The 20690-nt window shown below is 40.4% G+C and overlaps 1 protein-coding gene across 1 annotated transcript; it reads right to left on the bottom strand.

Annotated features, from left to right (window-relative positions):
* Positions 1-1631: 1631 nt before the first annotated feature.
* LOC115610941 (OTU domain-containing protein 4-like) lies at positions 1632-13152 on the bottom strand. Its single transcript, XM_030493081.1, has 7 exons — positions 13064-13152; positions 11590-11710; positions 8915-9073; positions 8206-8344; positions 6877-7146; positions 6084-6124; positions 1632-4287 (listed from the first exon to the last, which is right to left on the bottom strand). Exons 2-7 carry the CDS (start codon positions 11641-11643, stop codon positions 3043-3045), a joined length of 1908 nt encoding a protein of 635 aa, XP_030348941.1. The 5' UTR covers positions 11644-11710; positions 13064-13152; the 3' UTR covers positions 1632-3042.
* Positions 13153-20690: the final 7538 nt, after the last annotated feature.

The raw sequence follows: 20690 nt of genomic DNA, 5'->3' as shown, positions 1-20690 counted from the left end.
GCTCTCTGTGACACGGTGCAAAAATTCTAAAATCACTAGTTCAGCATGTGTATGTTTCAGTTGTCATGCACACCTTTTCTCATACTGTAGTAAAACACACAAAAGATGCAGTACAAACAACATGAAGGTATCTATGCCTTTTTTAGTCACATGTCACATCTCCCTGTGCATCTTCTCAGACCTACTCACAGGAGAGGAATCAGTTAAAGTCTTAAAGAGTACATTAAAAATCCTTTCAATCTTCTGCAACTTAAACCTACACAGTAAGGAAGGGTTAATGGCTGGGTTTTCCAACTCATTCCTCCATCTGGAGGTGCTTGCCATGGAGAGATGACAGTTTTACACGGTGAAGATGCAAGAATTTTGATCCTTGCTATAGACAAAATTGAAGCAAACAATTTTTCACAGGAAGTAAGGTCCTTGGGGGAGACAGTAAGGAAGGGTATTGTCCATGCAACAGTTCTCTGCTCTGCCTTCAATGGCATGTGAAAAATGTTATGAGAGAGAAAACACAGCTGTGTTCTTCATGGCCATTCTTGCTCTGTAAGCTACAGAAGGCAGGGATTTGTCTTACTGGTTTGCCTTGCCATAACTTACCTTGGTTATACATACATACATACTGCCTTGCTCTGTCTCACTGACACCACCAGTCCATCTGCACCAGAGCAGCAGAGGTACTCCACGAAGTACAGGTAATGAGCACAGCCTTCGCCACCACGAGCAGCTGTTTAGACAAACTGCTGCACTAAAACTTACACTTAAGTCATGCAGATGAATGCAAACCCCTCTGGACTTGAACTCTGCATCTTCTGTTAATCAGTCCTAATGAGGGTAAGGTAAAGATGTGGTTTAGCAGATAGCTGAAGCCATTATCTCACAGTTCAGTACATGCTGAATATTACATATAGTCCCCCTACTCACCAGTGGGATCCCACAGCCTAAACCATCTTGGCCGGGGTAAAGGGTTTGGCCATTCAATCTGAGTCTTGGCAAAACCAAAGAAAACTATACTTGCTGTGCCAACAGTGAAGGTGGAGAAGATGCTACATGTGCACATTTCGGTCCTTAACTGTGCTACAGGAGTAAGGTGTGACACAGGTACAGCTTAAATAGTACACGTCAATTTTTAGCAGTAAATTCTAAAAGCAGAGCCCTACCAGTTACTGCCATGCCTTTGTTTTCCCAGGAAGTTTCTGTGGAAAGCACATGGCCTCCACTCTTGCACCAAAGCCCATGATTAAATGCCTGCTCTAGCACAGAACAATTGTTCCATTGACTGGGGCTACAACTGTAGCTACATTTTAGGACCTCCCAGGAAGGATGACAGGAAGCCCCTTTAAGTCTCCATCTGAAAAAACTGAAGATGGCATCTTCCAAAATCCCAAATGCATTTATGAGAAGTATTCAGCTTAAAATAACAAGACCCCCCCAGCACAGGCCCTACCCCCCACCGTTTTGAGTAAGAACTAGAAATCCAGTTTATGTCCTCTTGCAGCTTGCCCACGTATTAACTGGTTTAGTTCTGCTGCTGTCTAGGAGCAGCTCCATCAGAATAAACCCATACATTAAATGTCACTGCAACAGTTTGAAATATGTAAATATAATGTAGAAAGATGTAATTTAGAAAGAAAGTGAAAAGACAAAACATTTATTTTAAGTAGGGTTTTATACAGAGCATGCATCTGAAAAGAACTATCACATCGCTATCGCTCAGGTTTGCTTAATCAAGGGCATAGTATCTGGGACACGAACGGAAGGTACCGTCACCTACACTGCTATATACAGAGATATAAAAATATACACAACAGTTAATCTTACAGAGCAACAGAGCCGAGTGAACACTGCACACTGCGCTCTCTGAGCCTGGACAGCTGAACATCCAAACTGCAAAGGCAACAGGAACACTGCAGGGATCATGATCGGGGTCAGAAGAAACAGCGTCAGAACTCCAACACAGTGTAAAAATATAAGGCAGAAGCCACTTTCTTCTGAACGGTGGGGAAAGAGCAGAGCGCACCGAGACGCTCCGTCTTGCTTTTAAGAGTAGTTACAGCAAGGAGTTGTACATGCAAAACACGAATCTGCATCAACAGTGCAACAACAAAACAATACTGAACAGTAGCTCGATCATACAAACTTAAAAAACGTAACATGTCCTTTATGCATCTCTCCTCACAAAATACCTAGGATTTGTCAGTGCATTAGTGTTAAAGTGGCATTAAAAAACTTCTGCTATTATAACAGGTGCAGAATTATTTTGGAAATGCATAGCATCTACATTTTTATTGTCTTTGTCATTATTCAGTCGGCATAGGCACCATTCTCGTCACCCCAGCGGTAAGAATTCTCGGTGGAAACAGCCATTCTCATCAATTCACACCCAGCTATTCTCGACTGCCTGTCTTGATTTTGAGTTCAACAAATAAATGCTTTGTAAAATTCAAAAATATACCCTATGAATATGAAAAGAACTATATACAACAATACCTAAGACCCAGGGCTAGCTGGCTGCCACACGTGTAACACACTGAAGAGAAACATTCAAGTTTGACAGATCAATTATTTTCTGGTTTTGAGATGAAAGGCCTTTGGGTTGGAAGCATCAAAGACAACAGTGCAGTAGGCTGAGAATTCCTTTAGCTCAGTTCAGAACTAAGGCATTGTATGATAAAATATACATTTCTATTTGGTGCAATGTTACCGTCAATTTTAGAATCTAGATCACATCAAATGCTGTCATTTGTCACTCCAGTAAATGTACGTATCTTCTATCACAAACTCAAACCTTTGTAGGGGGAGAAAGTAAGACCAAACACTAAACCTATTTTTTTTTCCTGCTTTGACATTTAGGAAAAATTACTAAGCCAAACAAACTCTATAATCCCCCCAAAAAACACATGGTAGGAGTTCACATCCTCCTTGTCTTCACTCGCCAAAAGTTAAACAACATATCTTGAACTTTACTAAAAGGAAATACGAAGATTTTCAACTGCTACTTTAAATCTCTTTCTGCATTTTAACAGTTTCAATTACCCACTCATTCTATGTCTGGTGCCCCCTCTGGCTATCTCCCAGCGTTGCCCTTCTCCTGTCGTTGCGGTAGGGCCTCCCTCTGAAGTTCCGCTGATACTGGTAGCCATCATCTCTGCCTCTGCCAGGCGGCCCTTTCCAGGCTTCCTCGTTTCTTTGGAACTGGTATCCTCCCCTGCTGGAGTAACCCCACTCAAGCCTGGGCCTTCTGCCTCCTCCGTAAGTCTGGCTATAGAATTGCTTGGATCTCCCACTTCGCAGCATGTCAGAAACTTCACTCTCATCTTCAGAGCTCTCCTCCCTGGTTTGCTGCGCCCTGCTCTCTGCCTGCTGACTGCCAGTGCCCTTGGACTCTCTACCTTTGTCACTCTTCTCCTTACGACTGGGAATGCTGGGTTTCAGTTCATGTTTCGGTGGCTCTGGCAGGACCGGCGGGGTGCTGGGCACTGCTGGCTGCCTCTCGGTCCCTGGTGTTTGCGGGGAACGATTTCGCTGCCCCGCTGTTTTCTGCTTAGCCAGAGAAGCTGAAGGAGAAGTCTGCTCCACCTGAGGTGCCCTGGCTGGAGTTTCCTTTGGAGTTTCCTGGAGTTTCCTTGCACCAGCCGCAGGGAACGGCACAGTGTTGGACCCGCTGCTGCTGTCAGTCCTCTGGAGCTGTTCTGCAGAGCTTCCTCCAGGAACTGGAGGGCTGCATTCCTTAGCCACGTACATGCCAGCAGAGGTGCCAGCAGCTGCCTCCTTGTCCTCAGGTGACATGACGACATTAGGTCTCGCTACTGAATTTTCAATGAAACCCTGAACCGGGTACCCATACCAAAAGTGAGGAAAGAAAGGAGGTGCTATTGGAACAGCTCCCAGAAAGTGATTGTGTCCAAAGTGTGGCTGTGGGAACACATTTTTCCCTCTCAGGGACTCCTCATAGTTTGCGTGAAGAGCTTGCACTGGATTCTCCGATTCTACACAGACCTGTCCTTGACTTTCTGACACCTGAGCCGTAGGTATCATGAGAGGCAGCGACGGAGACCTACCATCAACCTGCGGGATCTGGCCGTTGGATCGGGCTTCACTCTGGACAGGGAAGTGCCTGTTTGTCCGTGCGGGTTCGTTCTCACTCGGAGCTGGCGGTGCCTCCTGGAACCAGGGGCTGTGCGGGTACACAGGAAGCGACACGTTCGGGTACATTCTACAAGCAGCTAAATAGGCCTGGTGCAGGGGGTACAAGTAAGAATGTGGTGCCCACATGGGACAACTGTATGCCTGCAAGACAGAGGAAAGTGAAAACAGAACATATTTGGTCATTTGAAGAGTCGCAATAGCACGCAGGTCAGTTACCATTTTAAAACAGTTAATTACAGGAAGTAAAGGTTAATTTTATTTACAATGACTGCCCTTAATTCAAAGTATTTAGGACTCCAGGATGATGTTCTTATTTTTAAATTTTCTTTCCAAATGCCACTGAAATGGGCAAAAAGTATGACCAGTAAGAAAACTGGGTAACAATTTCGATATAGCTGATCTAAACGCATGACACCGGTAAGCCAAGCTTTAGCTATGCGTTTTTAAGATACACTCTTCAAGATCGTTTTCCAGAACCACAATTATTCATTGGCAATTTGCCCTTCACTTTCCAAAATTCTAAAGGATAATGATTGAAACAACCAGAAGTTGCTTTGAGCAACCTGGTCTAGTGGAAGGTGTCCCTGCCCATGGCAGGGGGTTGGAAATGGATGAGCTTTAAGGTCCCTTCCAACCCAAACCATTCTGCGGTTCTATGATATGTTTTTATAATACAACATGACAAATGGACGTATTTCAGGCCATACAGGACTCCATACAAGGCTGCTGGACGCACATGGCTGTCCATGGGAACACTGGAGTCATTCGAGGACAGAGCCCAAAGTCTGGCACAGTCTCATGTGTGCCATCTGTAGAAACAGCCCCCTGAGCAAACCATCCTGACAAGCCCACTCAGACCTCCTCTCAACAGGAACCAGGCGGTTCACCCTGAGCCAGCAGCTGGAAGCATGTGGATAACAGCACGGCAGGACCAGGGACCAGGGTGACGCAGAAGTAGCTCCCAGGTCTGCTGTGCTGTTTGGTTACAGCTGAGGAGCACAACATGGAACATGGACCAGTAGATGGTGCTGAAGCACCAAAATGACAGACTATATCCTACAGAATACAAAGGACCAGTAAGGCCAGTTCCAAATATATGTAGGTTGAGGATAAGAACACTAGCAGAATACTTGCTAACGACTTACGGATTCTCTGTTAAGCAAAGAGACCTGTATTAAGCACATAGTTATCAAATCTAAATTTACTTTGTAAGGTGTGCTGAACATTCTCTCCTTCCATGCACAGCCACCAAAGAAAATCATTCCTTATGGCCAAAGCCACGTGGAACAAGCCTAAGACATGCTAGGGATTTGTACTACAATGGCTTTGCCAGTACACGGACATGGCCACAGGGGCTTTCCTCTTTCACTGTACACTGCTTCTGACAGAACACAAATTTATCCTATAAAGACAGGCTGAAAGAGTTGGGGTTGTTCAGCCTGAAGAGAAGGCTCTGGGGGAGACCTTAGAGCAGCTTCCAGTGCCTAAAGGGCCCTACAGGAAATCTGGAGAAGGGCTTTTGATAAGGACATGTAGTGACAGGACAAGGTGGGGGGGGGGGGGGTGGTTTTAAACTGACAGAGGGGAGATTTAGATTAGATATTAAGAAAAATTTCTTCCCTGTGAGGGGGGAGAGGCAGTGGCACAGGTTGCCCAGAGAAGCTGTGGCTGCCCCATCCCTGGCAGTGTTCAAGGCCAGGTTGGACACAGGGGCTTGGAGCAACCTGCTCTAGTGGAAGGTGTCCCTGCCCGTGGCAGGGGTTGGAACTGGGTGAGCTTTAAGGTCCCTTCCAACCCAACCCATTCTGTGATACAATATTTAAATACGAACTTGAAGTACACAAATGCAGCAAACAAACTTCTGCACTCTAAGTGCTACCAAATACAAGTGAATTTTATGGTATAACAAACACAAAAACGTAAGTTTCAAGAATTACCTTCACACCAAGATTGAAGAAAAATCTGAGAATATTCTTATCTAGAGTGGGGGGAAAAAGAAAAAAAGAAAATATCAAATCTATGAAGACCTAAAATATTACACTTCATCTCATCCAAAAATTAGTCCCTGCACAAAGTTCCGCTTCAGTAGAGACACTGGTATTAAGTTGCTGCTTGCATGTCCGTCTTTCATTTTTAGGTTTGGTTTCTGGTTTGTTCCCTAGCCCCCCCCTCCCCAGCAAGACATCCAGAACACAACTGCAGTTTAAATTTCAGTTTCAACAGTTTGCAGAACTGAACTTCTAGCTTTTAAAGAAACAGTCCAGTAAACAGACACCGCCATGCAGTCAGACACAAGATGTTCTTTATGGGCATACCCCATATCTGCGTATGCCAGAACCTGTATCTTCTCAGACCATTAAAGAAATGCTCAGTAACTTCCAAGCTTTTTATTACTTGAGAAAACCTATTACAGTAAAAGGAAGCAGTTCTCTAAAGAAAATCCTTTACAACACTTCAAGTTATGGTGTGTCAAGCTGAGAACCACAAAATGATCGTATCAGATTTCCAGGTATATCCACTTGAAATGACTGCAATGTTAGCAACACAAGCTAAAAGGTTACCACTCTATTCAATATTCCCTCCCATGCCACAAATCATGGAATGACAACAATTAGATCTTTTGACACAGACTAACAACAGGACCAAAGGAGTTGTCTTTATCTACAGTTTAAGAGAAAAGAATCTGTAAGAAAACCAGTATAAAACCCAGACCTTCTTCCAGCTTCTCACCTTTAGGCAAGTCCTCCCCAGTACTGCACAGGGAGTAAGAGGGTGCAACAGCTCTTTCTCCCTTTTCACTAAAAGGGAATCCAGGGTATAGTGGATCCTGATAAGGATTCAGAGTCTGAGGCAAAGGCATTAAAGGCTGATTAACTGCTTGTAGCGACACTGGAACTCCAGCAACTGGAGCAGATGTTACCTGAGCCTGCGATACAATAGAGTCAGGTCCCGTTGCTGGGGCTGGCATCAATGAAGAAGCAGGTATTTGGGCTGGAATACCTAAGGGGAAAACACATATATGTATACTCTCAACTATACGCAAAAGAAAATTACAGTGGGAAAGCAGGTTTCAAGAGACGGAAGCGGGGAAAAAAGGGGGGAAACGACAGACCCCAGATATTCAGGAAGATATAGGAAGAAATTCTTGAGTCAGGAAGTTATACACTAAAGAAGATTTGGCTAAATGCAGAGAATAGCTTTCAAAAAGAGGAAAACAGGTAAGCTGTCCAGAAACAGACAAAGTCTTCCCATACTTATTTTTTAAAATACAAATACCAGCAGAAAATAAGGAGGGGGGGAAAAAAGGGGAGGAACTGAAACTTATTATGTGAATCTCTCCAGTTCTCATTCTGATTAGTCATTTACAGTCAACTCTGATTAATTTACAGCACAGATTAACTGGGCTCTTCTGTCACAGATGCGGGCAGGTAGGACAGGATTAGAACTGTATCATGTGAATACATTATGCTGATTTGAAAGCTAGTTCTTGTACAGAAACACAACAGTGGGAGAGAAAATACAGCACCTGATATAGTGAGCAGTATTGAATCACAGCTAATTCCACGTGTGAAGATACACACAGCACAGAGAAAACATTACACTGGCTTTGCAGTTCAGGTCCAAATGGATCTCATTAGTTCCAGACATACCAGATCCAAGCTGAGTCCTTAGTGAATCAAGGAGCTTATTACATGGGACACAGAGCACAAACACATACCAAGCTTCAACATGCTGACAACATGTTCTACCTTAAGCAGATCCTCAGAATAAGCCCCCTCAAAACTCAATGCTACCCCCCTCAGGATTAAAACAGAGAATTGAGTACACATTTGTCTTCACCTTCAGGTAGGGAGTAAAGCAAACTATACGTATGGGCAAAGCTCTACGAGAACTATAATGAGCTTTCAGCAGTGAGAAACTATATTCCTACAAATGACTGCCTTTAGGATGTGAAGTTATACAGAACAGTGCCTCCTGGAGGTACCTTCAATTTCGCAAAACAGTTGAAGTATTTTTCAGGGTTAGTAATTTCTGATTTATGTTAACATTTCTCCAAACCTGCTGGTCCATAGGTTGCTGGCTCACTTGGCCAAGCTGGCACAATGGCTGGTACAGAAGGCACTGCTGGAGGTAAATGCACCTCAGAGAAGACTGGTGAGGGTGTTGGAGTTATGCTTGGTAAGCATTCTGTCAGGTTCTATAAGAACAAAGAGATCACTTTAAATTATTTCAAATCACCATTGCTGATGACCCCTAATGTGTCTAAGTTCTACCAATAAAGGCTTGATGGCTCAGTATTATCCAGACTACCACCATCACCACAGCAAAACATTAACTAGTAACATATCAGGCTGTATACGTAAGAGATCTGAGATCCATTACATCATTGTGTGAAGAACTCTGCACTGAGCTCTATCCAGGACATGCCTGTACCACAGCCAGCCATCAGTGCTGTAACACCTCCACAAGCATTAAATCTAAGTATTTCCCATCCAAAAGCAAAGCCACCCTCACATACAATTACCAATAAGCTTGGAGAAATCTGAAAAGGCAAAGGTAAAGAGTTTAAATTGAAAAGCATGGTTATCTTAGCAGAAAGGTAGAAAAACACCCCTCCCTCAGAAGAGAAAGGATATACTTTTACTTTTCTCTCAAGAGTTGTCATTTTACATTGTATGTTGGACATAACAGATTCCTTAACTGTAATTCTAGCATTTATCACCATAGAAATGACCACGTAATTAAAAGCCAGTATTAGAATACATACGTGGCTGTGATGAAGCTCCCCTTTGTCTGAAGCCTCCTGACTGGAAAACTTTGAAATCAAACAAACATTTCTTACTTGCTCAGCAAGAACCGGAGAATCTGTTTTTACTTGTTCCAAAGGAGATGAATCTTTTGGATAACTCTCATCTTGACTATTCTTCTAAAGCAAAGTTAGAAACAACAGACACAGCTAGTCTAATGGTAAGATTTACTTTTCAAAGAGGCATTCAAAGGTATTAAACTACAGTACATACAATGTGGGCTAAGCACCCAATCACTATTTTACTAGTGTAACATTTTGCTCATTGAAAGAACAGTAAAGGTTAAAAGCCAACGAGAGGCCACAAATCTTCACTGAACTTCAGCGATCATGGTCTGTTAACACAGAAGCTATTAGTAAACATCGAATCTTCTGTGGTCCCATTATACTCAAAGTACAGGCTGTACTAAGCAATTACAAATCCAGATTGGTAAATGCTCTCGATAGCCCAGATTTGAGAACTCAGATTTCAGAAAGACTGTAGGTACAGGTTACAGGGGCTGAAGAAAGCCAACAGCAATACAAGCCTCCAACCTTAGAAGTATTTCACTAAAAGCTGTAAAGCAGCAGCAGCAATCACAGCTCTAAAGGCAGCTATTGCTCTGCTAATCATGTATCAGAGAAGCAATAACATTAAACAAAAATTTGGTCTTTTCTTTAAGATTACCTCAGATGAATTTGGCTCAAGCTTCTGACTTAAGTGGATCTGCCTGGAATTTGACTCTGTAACACCAAGACATAACCTAGTAAATGAACCATTACACCATTTATGGCTATCACAACTTAAGCCAGTTAAAGTCTGTCTTTCCCAAGTTAAACCTTCAAAACAAAACCTACCTCAGCACATACTACTTCAGAAAACTTAAATTTCAATTTTTATCAAAGATCAAAGCATCCTAAAATAAACAATTGTTAGGGCAGTAACAGAGCAGCTACTTCAACCTGGGTTTACAAAGCTCTACGGGAACTGTTTACTGGTATTTGTTAACCATTTTGGTGATGCCTGAGGGAAGCATGAAAATATGCAGCTGTCTCCTTAAAACACACATCATTCATCCCAAATCCCTCCTAGTGAAAAAGCAGTAAGTTTGTACTTTGCTTGAAGTGAAAATGTTTTCCATATTCAAGATAACAGAAGCTTAAAGTCTCATCTAGTTTTAGCTGAGTACAGGACAGATAAATTTACAAGGTTTCAGTGGTTCAAAATATCTAGGAAGTTTTCGAACTGATGCAGAAAGTTGGATTTCTTGAGCACCAGCAAACACTTGGTGGGGAACGCGGTGTTGAAAAACAGCCATGGCATAATCTTCATACATTAAGATCTGTACAGGTTCTTCACAAGTTTATGTTCAAATCTGGTTACTTAACTGCTTGTCAATCAAATTCATGCCCAGAAGTTTAACAGTAGCTGCTAAATAGACATGTACTTTTATACAGCTTAGTATATACACCATCGCAACTGGACAACAATGTAAATTAAAACAATGTTGATTGTGAGAATTACTGCCAATTCCCCAAGCACCAATAGGAATCTCTAAATACTCAGAAGGAAGTGCAGTTTATTCCCACAGGATTTTTAGCCTAGTTTCAGAAGAGGCAACACAACCCAGGGCATCACAAAACACACAGAGAAAGCTGTACATGGTATGCACTTCAGCAAAATCTCTCATGGCACTCTAGGAGAGAGCTTTCTCCACATGAGCATTCCTTTTGGCATTGCTGATGAAACCAGTTTTCAAACGAAACTGGTTTTCAGATGTTTGAAGAATGAAAAATAGGCAATGTCAGTCCTTGTGAGACCATTCAGGGCGGCATTACATGTTGAAAGAGGGACTGTGGAGCACAAGTGCCATAAATACACAACAGCAATGCCTCTGCTGTTGCCAATGATAAGGGAACAAAAAAGGAATATATTGAAAAATGAAGGGAAGGAACAGCTTTTAAGAGGAGGCTAGAGAGTTTTTACTCAGGAAAAACAAAAAAAGTGGAAGAAGCCAAGAACAAACTCAGTGTCAGCTATGTTCCACTTCCTCACAGAAAAGGAAAGCTTATCCAGTGAAAACAAAGAGCATTATAGCAGATTGGGCAGAGGGAGAAAACCCAAACAAATTTCCATCATGTGACAGCTCTTCGTACTGTAAATGGGGGGGGGTTGTGTGTGTTCAACTCTTCTGTACACCACCTTCTCCCCTCTTTTCTTTACCACTGTCTGGTAATTCTTAACCATGCCACGCTGAACACTTCTACCTGCTTTTCTCTTAACTGACTCCAGTAAGCACTCTTAATACTCCTCTAACCGGCACTTTCTGCCACACTTGCTCTGATTTCAACAGGATGCGACCTAGGGTAGCTCTGACAGTATTTTTGTTTCTCACATTCCTCTTCCCACTTACTACAATATCCCAGCAAGGAGCCTGCTCTCTCTGCCACATTCACAAAGTAGGAAAACATGCATTTTCTTCCCAAACCACACCTTTGCTACCTTGAGCCTAGCTTAGTCTGGCACTATTACTGAAGATAATTTTCCCCTCACTGCCTAAACAGATGCCCCATCTTGAATAAATTCTGATGCTGGTAATAAAAACAAGCAACCAAAAACCAAAAAAAAGCCTTGACTTAAACCCATATATTTTTACCTTTATCCTTCTGCTCTTCCACCTCTGCTGTCCACTTGCTGTTTCTTCTCTCATTACTTGAGAACTTTTTCTGGTTTACGTTATCCACAGTCTGGGTGGCAGCCTGACTGACTGACTGATTCTGAAGAAGTTTACAAAAGCAGAAATATTAATTTATGCAAGAAGTTTGATGACACTTTGACATCATCTGATATATTATTATGCCTTCATGACACATTCTTAGTACTGTGATAGGCAGAAGTGGGGGGGGAGCAGTCTTGACCAATCTTGATTCAGATTCAGCCGCTCTTTCACTCATTGTGAATTTTGCAAAGTGTCCTTTAAAAGCATTCACGTCATTAATTTACATGGCAACTAAAAACTGCTTCACTCAGACACTATCTGCTTTTAAATCACATCCTCCTTCTGCAGGTGAGCAAATACAGCAAGCACACTGCCAACCGCAGCTCAGAGAGAGGGAGCAACCTCTCTCCATCAGGCTTCAGTCTTAACCTGCTCTTTGCAGCACAAAAGAGCTGTACGTTTCTTCTCGATTACACCAATAGAAGTAATTACTGCTTAGGAACTGAAAGGTACAGTACAAGAAGTCACTTCCACAAAGCAAGAGATTTAAGGCCCATCTTTCACCTCCTCAGTTCTTCCCCATCTGGTTCTTGTTCCTGTTCACCCTAGGATTTAAATCCAAAAAGCCTCACATGCCTCTAGAATAACCCTATGTAGACAGCAGCTCTTTACACACAGGCTGTGCTTACTTCCTGGATATAGTGAGACTCCGATCCACTGTCTTTTGAAATTGCATCATTTAGCTCCGAAAATCTAAAGGCTACATTCTTCCCTCAGACACAGACAAGTCCACTGAAGCCAGCTTAGCTCCACAACAGGAAAAGAGCAAGTCTGACAAAGAATTTGTACTACTCACGACACCAGTAAGTTCTTAGGCTAAAAACAAAAAGTCACTTATGACTAAAACAGGTTTTATGTGTACCAAATCAGAAACAATCACCCAGTCGTCTCTGATACTAATTCAAGCACCATGGTGCCATTTTACTGAGCTATTTCTCAGCTAAATTAAACTGTACTTCAGAGCAAGTTCTGTCCTCACCTGGAAGCTTGATCCCAGTATACAAGACATCTGAGTAACTGTGAGTGCAAAAAGCCTTCCAAAGACAGGAGGAACACAAAGAAAGCAGCTCACAGCTTCAGACTATCACGTGTCTACCGTATTTACATGCCTAAAGAACTGTGTATGGTGGACATTAATTATTCCCAAGGGATACTACTACGTATGTGTCTTATCTTGAATACATAAAGCATTGTAGAGTCGGATACTTATATGTAGGAACTGAGTGTGAAGAAAACATCCTTAACTTTTGTTTTGTACTGCAATGCAAGGACAGCAAAACAACAATTGCGAATTAAAGGTTCATGGACGAGCACAAAAAATGCACTACTGATAACGATGACAAAAACATACATTGGAAAGAGCAGGAAAAGCTTGTTCATCCCTCTGCTGGATCTCATAGAGTGAACGGGATTCTTCTATAGCCTGTTTCTCCCTGCGCTCCTCTGGAGACAGGCCGAAGTAGTTACAATCTCTGCTGCCGTGGTTCAGATCCTCGGTTCTCTCCCGCTCTGCTTTTCTGTAAAGGGAAAAAACAAAGAAACTGGATCACTTTGAAATTCACCAGTATCAAACACAACACAAACTCAGGGTTTAGAAGGAAGAAAGATGGTAGTGAGAGCATTGCTTATGTGATACCACATATACCAGATCTCTTTCTGCCTACTGCAAGTTATCCATACACATAAAATCTGAAGAACTGATTTTATTCATGATCTAGTCACTTCAGTACAATTTTGAAAGACTTCATAACAAATGAATCACAGAATCATAGAATGGTTTGTGCTGGAAGGGACCTTAAGATCACCTATTTCCAGCCCCCCTGCCACTAGACCAGGTCGCTCAGCTGAAGGAATATAAGTACTACATGCAACATTACCTCAGTTCCAAACAGAAAATAAAACATCCCCTTTCCAAGAAGGAACTGCAGTTTTGAGTATGGTGCTTCCAGGGAAGATGCTGCCGTACACAAAAAAGGGGGGAGCTCACGATGGCAGCAATTTTGAAAAAAGTTAAAAATAAAATAAATTAAATTAATTTTTCCTGTGCTTGTACCTAATCTTAAGGATTTGGAACACTTCTTAAGAATTCAATGGCAACATATTTCAAAAGAGCATGTTGGAAGCATCTGAACCAGGCAGCTGGAGTTCAAGGTAAGAAAGATGTTAACGGCAGCTTTACCTTACAGTTTGGGAAGGATTCCTGCCTGGTGTTTTTTGTTCAGTTGAGGTCTGATGAGGTTGGGGTCCAGAACATAAGAACTGATGCTGCCTGGTTCCCACAGTATGCTGAAGTCGAGGAGGTAGTGCTGACTGGGGTTTTATTGACTTGCTCTGATTCTTTGGCCCTCTGCAATCTGCATCTATGATTAAGACGTGAAAACATATATATTTTTTTAATCTTTTTTTAAGCTCTCTAGGACAAACCAGCTAACAACAAAGATTCTGCCACACAAAGACAGGTACAATCCTACCGGGCTGAGCATTCTGCCCCCATGTTGGGAAAAACTTTTTTGTCTTCTTCCCTGGCACAGTGTTCCAGCCCTCCATAGGAGAGGTCTGTGGAAGAGGTTTAAGGCTCTTCAGTGAGACAGCATGCCTAAAAAACAAGGAATTATGGAGGGAAAAATATCTTTAAAGACCAGACTGGGGCTTGCACAACTTAATACCACATGTTTACTAAGACTGATGGATCTTTCAATTTTCTGAGAACACTGCATTCAAAGCTCTTTGGTTTTCATGATTACACTCAAGTAATGTATATAGAACAAACCTTCATTTTTAGTTGGGTGTTAGTTTGGTTTTTTTTTGGTTGGGTTTTATTTATTTAAAACTCCCCGAGATGTTGATGCAAACTTATCCAGTAAAGAATGATCAGCCAGTTGTGAAGTGAGTATTATGTCTTCAGGGCAGACAGAAAAGGACAATGATCAGAAAACACAAAATATTCAGCTAAAGTTATCACAAAACTGCAACAGATGTAAAGACTGAAAAACATTACATTGGTGGTTTATATGCCAAAACAGTTACTGCACTTTTAATTGAGTAAGATGTCCAAGCAACTGTTTACATTACTTGAGGGGAAGACATTCAAATCTGTAATAGGTCAAATCAGGTTAAATCTCCACTTAAAAAGGGAGCAAACTGTGAGACAATCTTCAGATCTCACAACATTTTTATTTTTTACAACAGGAGATCCCACCAGATTAATGGACACCTTTCACCTTCCCTCATTTATCTTGACTGAAAGCATTTCCTCTTACCAAATTACACTCAGCTGTGGGTTGTTTTAGTCCCAGAAGTGTTACAGAACTTACAGTAGAGCTCAAGATGTGTTAAACCACAGCTCCCCCCCCCCAAAAAAATACAAACAGAAAACCCCCACCCCTAAACAACCAAAACCACCACCAAAAAAAAAACCCAAAACAAACAACAAACAGCCAACCAACACCACACAAAAACACACTGCAGCCCCCACCAACAACTTTAAACACATGCTTTGTCCCAAGGTAGGGCAAAGATGATGCTTGGCACTCTGTATGAAATCAGGCAGAGCTACTCAACCAACAGAGAAGCAAGGTGCTTTGATAGACCTTTAATATCAAAAGCTCGTCACAAATATAGCATCTAATTAATAAGCACCACAAGCAACACTTCATTAGCATGGTATCAATCTGTTTAGGATTGGATCTTGTGCAAAAAAATAAAAACCCCTGAGTACTAATGTAGTTGTTACGTTACTCTGCAGGTAATATCCAGACTACTTTGCACTAAAGTAAAAAAGTCTGAAGTGACAATCAGTGCAAAACCCCTTTTTCTTTAGCATGTTGTTTTCTTCACAATTTCATGGTAGTATTCCTTCAAGTAAAGAAGCAGATGCACTTCACAGGCTGAAATTAACTCTGAATTAAAGTAATGCTGCCATTACCAATGTTCAGTTCAGCAATCTTCCAAAAGAGATCAAGCACTTACTTTGCTCCTAGCTCTTCTACAAATACAACAACTGGCCCATTCTCTGAACAAACTTCTTGAATATGGGCATTATAAAACTTCCCATTATGTTCTAAGCGCACCTGTAAGAAAAAAAGAGTAAGAAAAAACAGGTGCATTAGCTTCAAAGAAGATAATAAGAGAATGTTGACTCTTTAAAATACCTGCAATGTTAAAAATAGAACTTTCCCTTTGGGCAATAGAAGACCTGAGAAATAAATATCACATAAATCAGTAAATGCATCAAAAGCAAACCTTCAATCCATATCAGTTCTTCTGAAATAAATAAAAATACTAAAACCAAACCAAAAAAACCCACACCCCACAGAAAGCTTGCCTGGTAACATGACTTAATGAAACATGCTTTCAAAACTACATGAGAAAGAAGTAACCAGCGTATCAAAGCTTCTCCATTTCACTGAAAACACTTTCTCTTAGAATAAAATCCAAAGCTTTTTCTTGTTGAAATCCACGTAAAGGAAAGAAAAATTCATTACTAACTTGAGTGAAATTTAGCGTAGTTTACTACATAATGAACACCAATTATTTCTGAAGTTATTCCTCAGGAAGTTTCTTTAAAAACAACCAAAAAAAGTTGTTCAGACATGCTCACAGTGTTACTTGTCTGACATTCCACGTTCTTAAAAGACTTCTGCTACATATAAATTTCATAATGTTCTGCTACGACATTCGGCTTTCCAATTGTATTAATTTGGTCAATTCCACTTTTCAGTATCTACTTCATCTTCTCATGTTTTTATCCCATATATTCACTGACTCTCTATGTACGTATAAAATTTGACAGAGTATGTTAACTACCAGAGATCTTTCTACTAATAATACCTGTACCCTTTAGTAAATACTACACAAAACAGCCTTAGAGTCTTACATACAAATTTTAAGCCTCTACTATTAAGCAATAAATAATCAACTCCACACTAGGTTTTTAGTTTGTTTTGTGTCGAGTTTTGGGGGTTTGTGGTTTTGAGTTGGGTTTTTTTTGTTGTTTTGATTTTGCGCTGGGGCTGGGGGGAGGAGGGGTGTTGAAGTTCAGAGATGCATTTTTCCTGAATTTACTCACTATGTTTAATTCCATTACACACATTTAAAATAAAAAAAAATACAAACTGAAAGAGCACCCCACGCTGCATAATAAAACTGAGTATTTTCACATTCAGGTGAATAACCTTTAATAGATGATCAAGCATCCTAGAAAGAACCGTAATTAGCCAAGCACCAGTAGTTTACTTAATACACCTAAGGAGATTAATCTAAAATTTGAGCACTATAGAATTTAATGGCAAATCTTATTTCTTCCTAAGCAGCAATGCATAGTGCAAATTTTAATAGTTTAAAGAGCAATTGTGTAACGCATTTTGAATACTTCAAGAGGAAGAATCACCCCAAACTTCAGGATCAGCAGTAACTAAAGCAAGCTGTATGTCATTACTTGAAAGTTATGCGTTTAGAACAAAGCCAATTTACAAACAGTAATCATTATCTCCAGAGTTGAATACAAATACATGGAACTATGATGTTGGTTTTGGTCTCTCCAAAGAAAAGCCCATATGACAGAAAACACTACAATTTTGTTCATCATGCAACTGTATGCATGCAAACACTTCACCGTGCAGCACTATGAGAAAGCAAGTGCAGCCATCAGCAAAAGATGCAGGGGAGATAACAATTAGCTTTATAAACCAGACCAACCCCACACTTTTGCACACCACAGGAATAACTAGCTAGCTTTTGGAGCCCACCAAGAGAAAAACAGAGCTTAGCCTGAACTGAGTAAACTGCCCTAAACACACCTACTTCTCACACAGAGGCTAGCATTCCACAATGCTAAGAAGCAAGGACTCACCAAGGAGGGAAGCCTGCACAAACCTACCTTCATACTTAACATTAAGGTCCTCAGTAATTTTACCAAATACACTCCTGAAGTTAACCTTGTGACTTTTTAATCCAGTAAAATGGCACTGATCACATGTTCTATCACCTGCCTTTTCTATATGTACGCTGTAAGCCATGAATACTGCCAACAATTAAATAATGAGCATACACTCAGTTGAAGACACAAGAATATTTAGAAAGCAGCAATTATATATATATATATCAAAATAGTTAACAAAGAGGGAAAATCAGCATCTTAAGCAAAATGTTAATGGCTATAAACTATAATGCAACTATTACTTACTTTACATTTATCTCCAACTGAGTATTGCATGCCAGCGGCAATAGAAAAATCTTGTTTTTGCTGATCTGTAAATACATTATCAATAACATACTGTTAGTTTAAATACACCATAAGAGTTACTTTCTTGATGCAGTATAAGTGCAAACCACAAGTTCAGGTCCTAAACCTGCACGCTGACCCATGTGAGAAAAACCACTGCGTAAACCCAAACTGCCATTTGCATCACCATTCTTCAAGAGGGCTCGCTTTATACAACAGCTTGCAAAAGCTGGAACTTTTAAGTATTTGGCTACTTACCCCATTTGGATTGGAGCCAAACATCATATTCAACATTTCTGTAAACTGATGGATTGAGTGCTTTAAGAACTTTTTTAGGTAAGACCAACAAGGCAGGATTCCCATTGCTCTTAAGGTGCTGTATGAAACAGAACAAAGTGCTAAATGGTCAACTATATAATGATGTAACAATTCTCCGTTTTTCAATCACAGTGCTCAAGCTTTAAACTAAAATACAAAGAAGCTGAAAATACATAAAGCATAACATCACTGAATTATCTTTTCAATGCTTTTTCTTTTAACTATACCAGAACAAAATTAAGAACTAAGTAGCATTAAAAAGGACATTATCCATCTTTTGGCACATGAAAAGCAAACGTTATTTTTCAAAGTAGTAATTTGGTTTTTAAGATATTACATAGTAGAAAAACTAGAAAGAGAAGATTCTCTCAGAAACATTGAACGCTGAAAAAATACAGCAAAGTACAAGTTTTTAGGAAGAAAATAAATCTTAACATATAAATACCTTGTTGTCAGAAAGAGATTTCAATCCATTCATATCACTAACTGTTGTAGCTTTACTTCTGCAAAAGGACAGAAGCGAACTGTGATAATATAGTATTAATAACGCCTGAAAATTGGGTAAGAAACATCTTGGAAGGGGATAAAAATACCGTAATTACCACTCTCTATGTAGTCTTTCCACAATAAGCATACCACGGAACATCTTTTAAAATGAAAAAGCTGTCTGTATCATTTCTGTATCACAAAGCTAAAAATAATATTTTTGGTTTTAAGAATAAGTTTTAGGATGTCTAGTTTATGTGTACTGACTTAGCCATCACTTAAAAAAAAAAAAGGGGGAGGAAGGGAGCAGGCAAGAGAAACAAAACAATTCCTTTAAAAATTCTGCAATTATGTAAGGAAAACATAGCAAAAGCAGACATTTCAAAAAATTAAAAGCAAAAAACACTCTGTTAGTGAACTGGCATCAGACACTCTAATTTACTCTTATTTTCTGCACCTGACATCACTGGAAACATTACTTTCCACAGAGAAAACCCAAGTATTTTTCCCTACAGCAACTGTAAGTATCTGTCAGCATTAACTTCTCCCAAAACCAAAACAAACTATTGCATTTAATAACAACATAACTGAAAAGTTGACATTTATAAAATGCAAAAGACCTTCTGGAAAACTAGGTAATGAAACAAACTGAAGTCAACTTTAAGACAAGCAGGAAAATGAAGACTTCATAAACACAGCAAAGTGTTTGTAATTCGTGTCAACTAGGCCAAGAGTCACACACACCAGCTCTTGCGTCATAAGACATATGGTTTAAATAAAAAATGTTGAGTTTGGTAGTCTCAAGTGAGTTTATGACCTTCATTTACAAAGGTGCTATGGAGGTTAGTAGTTTATTTTCTTATGAATCCCAAAGATACAGGATAATGCTACTGCATATGAAGCCCAGGAAAGCTCCAAGAACAGAAAGGAATGAAGAAGGTTTCCACTGTCTGACATTTAACCACAATAATTGTTCCCCAAGGCAGAAATACTTTGTATTTTAATTGGCACTATTCCCTAGTATTTTTTTTTCCAAACAAGAAAGGAAGCTAATCCTTTTCCCAGAACTTGGTTTTCCTTCTGTGATTTACATCGTCTTCCTTTCTGTTGTTTTCAGCTTGAGGGGAAAAAAACCAAAACAATCAGCTTCCAACATCTCAAAGTATTTCTTCTGCCATGTGCCACACAGACTACAGCGGGGTCCCCAAAAAGGACTTTAATGACATTCAGTGGGAAGAGGGGACATGACGCACTAATACAGCATGATCTCCATGGCTTCAATGGAATTTCACACAGCCAGGGCTTTCAGAACAGTATTAGACAGAAGAAAAACTGCCACTATGTAAACGCAAAAATGGCACTGTGAAAGACTTACTGTGCAAAAGGAATCAGTAGCTCAAAAATCTCAAAGCTAACTAGAGCATCCAGCAAAAAAAAACCCCACAAACTCACAAATAGAATCACTTCATAAAGATCAAAGAACAAAACGGAGCAAGCTATATCTGTATTTCTCCATTAGATACATCTGAAGCAGGCACTTCAGCCCCTAGATGTGGAAGCAACGCAAGCTGGAGTAGATTCCTGTAACTCTACTCAGTTGCAAGAGCTAGCCAAGTAACTTTCATGGAGTTTACCATGCCAGACTGGCACACTGACAGTTCTCCCAGGGGATTCTGCTCTTTTAAACAGAAAGAGGGACATGTTGCAATGGCAATATTCCATTATGTAAAGAGACCCGAAGCTAGACTACAGGATAAACAGAAGAACCAGAAGGAAGATGATACGTTTCATTCTTTCACAGTTCTAACTTTGTCACTTTGTGTTTCTTTTCTTAATAGTTTGTAAGGGTTTTTCAACCCTAAGTGTTAGATTCTACCACCCACCAGAAATTCAGAAAACTCATTTAACATGTATTGCTTACAGGCACCTTGCATTAACTTTTAAATCCCAT

The sequence above is a fragment of the Strigops habroptila genome, chromosome 7 (assembly GCF_004027225.2).
Source record: "Strigops habroptila isolate Jane chromosome 7, bStrHab1.2.pri, whole genome shotgun sequence".
NCBI classification, from domain to species: Eukaryota; Metazoa; Chordata; class Aves; order Psittaciformes; family Psittacidae; genus Strigops; species Strigops habroptila.
The sequence above is the reverse complement of the archived record's forward strand: the minus strand, read 5'-3'. Positions and strand labels throughout refer to the sequence as shown.

Excerpts from the sequence above, each read along its gene's own strand:
- LOC115610941 (XM_030493081.1), bottom strand. The coding sequence starts at position 11,643 with ATGAGAGAAGAAACAGCAAGTGGACAGCAGAGGTGGAAGAGCAGAAGG. Across the intron at positions 7,147-8,205 it reads AGCAACCTATGGACCAGCAG|GTATTCCAGCCCAAATACCT; the intron begins GTTTGGAGAAAT and ends TTTTCCCCTTAG. Across the intron at positions 6,125-6,876 it reads TGGGGAGGACTTGCCTAAAG|ATAAGAATATTCTCAGATTT; the intron begins GTGAGAAGCTGG and ends CCCCCACTCTAG.